The sequence below is a fragment of the Cyphomyrmex costatus genome, unplaced genomic scaffold (genome assembly GCF_001594065.2).
Source record: "Cyphomyrmex costatus isolate MS0001 unplaced genomic scaffold, Ccosl1.0 scaffold51, whole genome shotgun sequence".
Classification (NCBI taxonomy): domain Eukaryota; kingdom Metazoa; phylum Arthropoda; class Insecta; order Hymenoptera; family Formicidae; genus Cyphomyrmex; species Cyphomyrmex costatus.
This window is the reverse complement of record NW_017279354.1, coordinates 2,059,027-2,065,997: the sequence shown is the minus strand read 5'-3', so window position 1 is coordinate 2,065,997 and position 6,971 is coordinate 2,059,027. Positions and strand designations below refer to the sequence as shown.

Genomic DNA, 6,971 nt, shown 5'->3' with positions numbered 1-6,971 from the left:
ATTTTCAATTTATGTTTAGATAAATATGAATCTAATTTTCTAGAAATGAATTTGAACTAGAATTTTATCGAAATCGCGATAATGTGCTATTACATGTACGAAAATCCTGTGTATTTCATTATTTTTAATCTATCATAATCCATCATTGGAAAGTATTTGTATAAACATAGAAAAAGATGTGCAACGAGAATTAAAATCGAGCTGATACACTCGATTTGAATTAGTATAAAACAAGATACGACGACGGTTTCTCTTATTTATTTTTACTATACGAATTATTTTTAGAGAAAAAAAAACGTCTCCATATATTAAAAATCAAATTGATTTTTATGCGTATCAATAGTTGTAACTTTTTATAATTCTTCCCTCATTGCGCATTTTTTACTCGACCTGATGTCATGACAAAAAAGTCTGAGAAGTGAAAATAAAAAAAAGAGTATTACGAATACAAGGAACAGTAAAATTACATACATAGGAAAGTTTATTCAGTGATTTTGAATACACCGCGCGCGACGTTTGACATTTTACACACATAATAAACCGACGACGATGCTTCCAAGTTTGGCCAGCGTTGTTTTTTTTTTTTGTAAGAAGAAAGAAAGGAAAAAAGAAACCATGCTGTTTCACGTCTGCGCAGATTTCAAGCACGCTGGATACGCTCCGAATACTTAACAAAGCTGTAACAGAAGTATGGGTTGTCACCGGAATGACAAAAGCAAAACGAGGCACGAATCGAAGGCTCCTAAGTGCTGTTCCGGCCGATTAAAAAAAAAGAATCGAAATCGAGCCCCGAACGTAACGATCATTTTTTTTCTCGAAATTATCGCTGTAGCATAGATACCATAAGCACGTGCGACCGATTTATAGCGAATGACTTGCGCGTGTACGTACGTACGTGTTTGTATGTATGTATGTATGTATGTATGTATGTATGTATGTATGTATGTATGCCAGTATGTATATAAAAGCATTAATTGATGAAACTTATTGTATATCCCTCTTACTTGCGAGCACATAAACCGTTCCATTCGCGTTATTATCAGGTATATACAAGCTGCCTTGTACAAGTATACATGTACCTCGATAAACCGAACGGAACGACTAGTTTGCAGCCAATGTCTATAATGATCATTACACTAAGTCCTCTGGCTGTATTATAATTTTAATAGTTTATAATAATTGAAATTATTATATATATTATACACACGTCTGTATACATATAAATACAAAAATTATAAAAATAAATAATTTAACAAAATTCTCGACGCGATTGTGTGTGTTGCGATTGAGAGAGAGAGAGAGAGAGAGAGCGCTGAGTAATGTGAAGCTGAATCATTATATATATATATAGTGCTTGTACATTAGCCAATTTGGGGGAGAGAGAGAAATACAAATATGCTTCGCTATAAAGAGATATTCATTTCTCTGTAATGGCGTCTCCTTTCTAGCCACCCATCGTTGGTTGCATAAAAGGCCCTAATTGTATTATAAACGACTCTTTGTTTTGTCGAATAAATTATATTGAATCAATTATATATAAAAGAACTATAAACAATTCGAATCAATATGAATTATATGCCCATTTGCATCAATGTAGATTAACTTTAATCTTAAATCGAGCTCGATTTAACATATTCTTTATTTTTTTTTTTTTTTAATTATCTATCTCACTAATGTATTATAGATTATTAAATTTTGGATCAATGTATCCTTAGTAATTTTTATGCTCGTTTCTACCAATGTAGATCAACTTTATCTCGATTTAATTTGTTTCTTATTTTTTCTAATTCTTAGAATTAGAGTTAGATAAGGTACGCTTATCTCTAACAATGTAGATTGATTTCAGTTTTAATTTCAGTTCAATTTACTCTCTTTCTAATTCTTATAGGAGGGTAAAAGAATAAAACGACATGGAAATTCAATCCAGATTAAAATTAATCTTATATTGATAGAAATGAGCATTAATTGAATCGAGATTAAAATTAAACTCTATACTCGTTGGTATAAAGGAGCATTAGAAAAAGATGAAGAATAAGTTGAACCGAAACTAATTTACGTTTATGGAACCCTGCACATAGTTCGCTGTGGGAATATTTTATTACTTAACGTTTCGTTTTCTTTTGATCCAGGGTTTTTTGCGTTACTACGCAGGTCGGTAAAAAAAGATGCCCTCTTTCCCGGCAGCAATTTTTTTGATAAAGTTGTTGAATAATAATTTTTGATATTTATGTTAACGTATAATGCATGATTGGAGTTTAAGGAATTTTTCCGAAATCTTCGTAAAGGCCCGATCAGGGGCGCACCCCAAAGGAAGACCTGCATGAAATCCAGTGGGTGAAATTGCAAATCGTGGCGTGACTGTCGAGAGTTTTCGTTGGTTTTCGTCTCGTCCGGCCGGTGTTCCCGGTTCGCGCGTTCCGCCATCTGGTTCCGCGTTCCTCGTTTCCGCGGGCGGTATTTTAAGGAGAGGAGGCGCGATGGAGCCTATCTCGCGTACGCGAGCTGTTTAATAAATGAGATCAGCTGAAGAAAACAAAAAGAGAGAATGTTTTTTTCGGGTAGTCCAGGGCGAATCGTGCGTGATCGTGCGTCGTGTGTGCGCGCGCGCGGCATTGCGCGCTTGCGCCCTAGGTCCGTCGAGATGGCATGGCGGCGGAGAAGAGCAATGACGTCACGGGCGTAGGAATACACGGCGCGAGCGCATGGCGAGCGGAGTCAATCCGCGGAGCTGCTGCGCGAGAGAGAGACTGGGAACTGCTTTCGATTGTTGGCGGGCGCCGCCATCTTGGTCAGTGAGCCTGCGAGTGGCCTGGACGTCTCCGTGGTGCGGAGTGGCTTCGTTGTGCGTATTTCAGGCGGTCGTGTTTGCCGAACGGGTTATTCCGTGCGCGTGTCTCTCCCCCGCGTGAGTCTCTCGTTATCCGTTTAACCAGTGAGATCCGCGCGCGTATCCGAGATGTCGGAACGGGAGGACAACGTTTACAAGGCGAAACTGGCCGAGCAAGCGGAACGCTACGACGGTAAGTAGATTGGGGGAGGGGGGGGGGGGGGGGGGCAGGGCAGGGCAGGGGGACAACCTAGCTAGCCGGTTCGTGTCCGCGAAACTCTACCGATCTACGTCCCGCGCCGCGGCGATTCGTTCGCGTCTCGCGCGTTCGCGTCAACGGGCTCCCCCCCTCCCCCTCTCCTCCACCTCCCCCGGGTCGAAGCTCGTCGCGGAGAAGCCTTTCTCGTCGAGTAACCTTTCCTATTGTTATTATCGTCCTCGCACGGAGGCTGCCGACGCTCTCGCGTCGCGTATCTGTCAAAATCGGCGGCGCGATCGCAGTTCGTCGTCATAGCCGGGCGGCGTTCCTTTGTGGCGGCGCCAGACGCGCGGATATCGACTCGTGTCATTCGCGACGGTCGATCCGGCGAGGCCCGCCCGCTCGTCCGTCCGTCCGGCTGAAGCCCCGGGGGGGGGCCACGCACTCTCTCGCGTTTCCTTATCTACTCTTTTTAGCTCAACCCTAGCCCTCTTTTCTCTTTGAAGAGAAATGGACCGTACAAGCGAAATTTATCTGTAAGATCGGTTCTCCCCCTCCCCTCCCCTCCCCTCCCCTCCCATTATTCCGTTGCTCTGAAATGTCCCGGTGGCCACGCGTTGCCACGCGTTGCTAGGCGTGCTCCCGGCACGTTCTTCGCCTCCTGTGCCCGAGAGAGAGTCTCTCCGGTAGATAAGCGAAGCGCGATAGGTTCGTTTCTCTGGCTCTCGACCGCCGACGACGGTCGGGAGAGACACGTTGAGGCTAATCGCCCCGCCGGGTTGGGGACTTACGCAGTAAGTAAGTCGCGTGTACCGCATCTGGCCTTGAACGCGCACGAAGGAATCACCGTTTGTGGGACTCGATCGACCGAGGAGAAGGACTGCGTCTAATATTCCTTTTATACTGAGAGCACGTTTTACACCATATCTCTTTGTTTAACATTCCGCGAACGAAAATGGAGCCAAAGAGAGAGAGAGAGAGAGAGAGATGTCGTTTCCGAACTCTCTTCTCGACCGCGTGGATTCTTTGCGCACACGTCCCGTCTCCAACATTTCGGCATTTCTTTCGTCGCGCGAGTCAAGTCCGCTTTAAACACGTATAGGTATAAGATAAAATGGGGAGCGCGTCCCAGCCGGATGTCGCCGACTCGAACGTCTTCCGCTCTCCCCTCCCTTTCCGTATTAGAGCCGGTCCAGGTTAGGCGATTCCTCCGGGAATTAACGGCGTGCAGAAAAAGCAGCTCGTTGTAAGATTCTTGCGAATATGCGATTGAAGGCAAAGGCATTCATATTAAAGAATTAGCTCGACGACTCGTTCGGTGACGTATAGTCACGAGTGACCGGTGCGGGCGGCTCGACGATGACGATTCCATCGATCTCCTCGTGTTCTCGATCGCGACGCGACCTCGCGGACATGCGTGATTATCGAGCGTCGGCACCGCGGCGATTTGGAGCGCTCGTATCGATCGCGTGCGCGCTTGTGCGCGCTTCAAATTCCTATCGCTATCTTTCGGTAATAAAAGTACTCCCGATTTTCACGATCTCGTTGGGCGATGGCAACGCGCGTCCGCGGGACGTGAAGAAGAAGCGTGCGGCAGAGGGGTTGCGAGAGGGACGGTCGGTATCGAGAGGCCACGGAGCGGCGCGACAAGTATAGGAACGCGTGGGAGAGGAAAGAGATGGTCAAATTCCCTGCGCCATACATCTCCAAGATTCCTTAATGCCTGTTCTGTTCTACGATAGAATTGTGAGCCGTAAGAAATTCTTACGGCCGATCGTAGTTGAATATGAAAAGAATAATCGATTGATTAATTTTTTACGACTTGCGACCCTATTGTAGAACAGCTGGGCTATATCTGAGAGGAGAGGGCTGATTCTGTATCTTGAAAATTTCAAAAATCAATGGACTTATACCCACTGGAATATTTGTTATTTCATTGGTGGTCAACACCCATTCAATTTTATTTTGCGAATTACGTCTGTACGCGTTGCTTTTACTTTTTACAATCAGCATCTTTGTTTTCTCTCGCTTCTCGATACATGTATTTATCTCGTTTTAAGCGTAAACATTTTTTTAGGATTTCAAGCAACGTAAACAGACACTTATTTTTACTTCGAAATAAAGAATCGACATTTTGTTCGTGTTGCTACTGTGTACTTTCGCACTTTTTCTTTTTACTCTATTCAGCGCCTATTTGTCTCCTTTTAAGTGCAAAAGTTTTTGGAGATTTCAAGCAATGCGAACAGATTTAAATATGGTATAGTTGGATTGATTAAAATTTTGATTAAAAATGGATCGGTTAAAAATTAAAATTTTTTAGTTAAATATACTTTCTGGTAGATCTACCAATCAAATAAATCCATTACTTAGCAAGTAGATTTAGAAAAAGAATTCTAGTTGAGATAATTGGAATTTTTTTGGATTGATATAATCTGTTCACGTTGCTTGAAACCGAGACCCTACCGCGTTGATTCCCCGTTACTGATTCCCAAAAATTTTAGCAGTTAAAATGAGATTTTATTCGAACTGAGTCCAAAAAGTGCAAATAACGCAAACAGACTTACAATCTTTTAATTCGTCTATTTTCAGCCCCAGACACCCTTCACACAATATACTACTTTTATCTGTGCAGCGCTAGAGCGATTTCTCTCTCCTCTCTTTCTTCTCCTCTCTTTTCCATATGAAAGAAAAAAATGTATTCGTTCCTGGAGCGCGCGATTTATGCACGTAGGTACCTCAGAAGAGAGGGAGATGCATTCATCGGAACGTACTGGAGTAACATACAAAACAGCTTGTAGCGATAATTTCATCGGAGATACGAGAAAAAGAGATACTGCTGCGAACCTTTCGTTCAATAATAATAAAGAAAATGGGCAGAAAATGACAAGAAGAAACGTAATGACGTAAGAGAATGTGGGACGAACTTTCCTTATTCTTTTAAAATCTCATTTCTTTTAACTCGATGATTTAAGGCCAGGTTGTTTTTTTTCCTCATACGTCACCAGATATAACGAGATCAAGAAATCTCGCGCACAAACTCTCGTGCTACTGATTAACGAATCTTTGTTTCTTTCATGGCGCCGTTCTAATTGGCGAATCACTTGTTTTTTCTTTCAGAATTTCTCCAATTAACAAATTCTGTTTTCAGTAGGAAACCACTTTTAATCGACCGAAAGTCAAGTCGATTCAAACACAGTTGTTATATTCTAGTTTCCGCCACTTTTAAAAGTCGTATCGTTCTCTTAGAATCCTCTTTGAAAATGAAATATTGGAATTTCGATGCCAAGCGTAATTACTGAAAGTTCGATGAATGGAAATCGATTCACTCCTGTGAGAAATTCTCTTTAAATTGCGTATCTGATGCTTCCCCAGTACTGTTCCCCTTTCCTTCTTGCATTATGGAAAAATTCTATGAAAAATTATGATCAAACGTGCGTGTTTTCATGTTTCTTAAACTATATCAGCTTTCTATCATAACGTGGATCTCTAATACCATTTTCTATCAATGTAGATTAACTTTAAATCTCACACAATTCAACTTTGTATTTTTTTTAAATTTAACTATTAAAATTAGAAAACATGACGATTTAATTGAATTGAGATTAAAATTAATTTATATCAATAGAAACAAGCATGAAATAAATTCTATAAGTCTATTCATGTTGCTTTTTGAAATGCTTGAAATTCCGAAAACTTTTTACATCTAAACTGAGATGAATAATGTAGGTATATTCGGACGTTGAAGAAAAGAAAGAAAACGAAGATATTAGTGACCTGTTCATTTTCCATACCCGAGGCCTGAACTTCTTGCACATTGGAGAGAAAAAGTCAAGATATGAACTGTGCGAAAAAAGCTTAGTCCCAAGGTATGGAAAAAAGACAGAAAGCTTGCTTGCACTTTTTGAAGCAACGCGACAGACTTCAGCCTCCCCCTCCCCCCCCCCC

The 6,971-nt window shown here is 41.9% G+C and overlaps 1 protein-coding gene across 2 annotated transcripts in view; it reads left to right on the top strand.

The window, feature by feature from the left end:
* The first annotated feature begins 2,658 nt into the window (after nt 1-2,658).
* Nucleotides 2,659-6,971, top strand: part of 14-3-3epsilon (tyrosine 3-monooxygenase/tryptophan 5-monooxygenase activation protein epsilon) — an 11,406-nt gene continuing 7,093 nt past the window's right edge. Inside the window, exon 1 of one of the 2 annotated variants that reach the window (XR_001940858.1) lies at nt 2,659-3,020. Coding sequence is in view for 1 of the 2 variants with exons in the window: in XM_018546074.1 (XP_018401576.1) it covers nt 2,957-3,020 (64 nt within the window). In the remaining variant the exon portion in view is untranslated. The remainder of the gene's footprint in view (nt 3,021-6,971) is intronic. The other variant, XM_018546074.1, reaches the window with a different exon arrangement.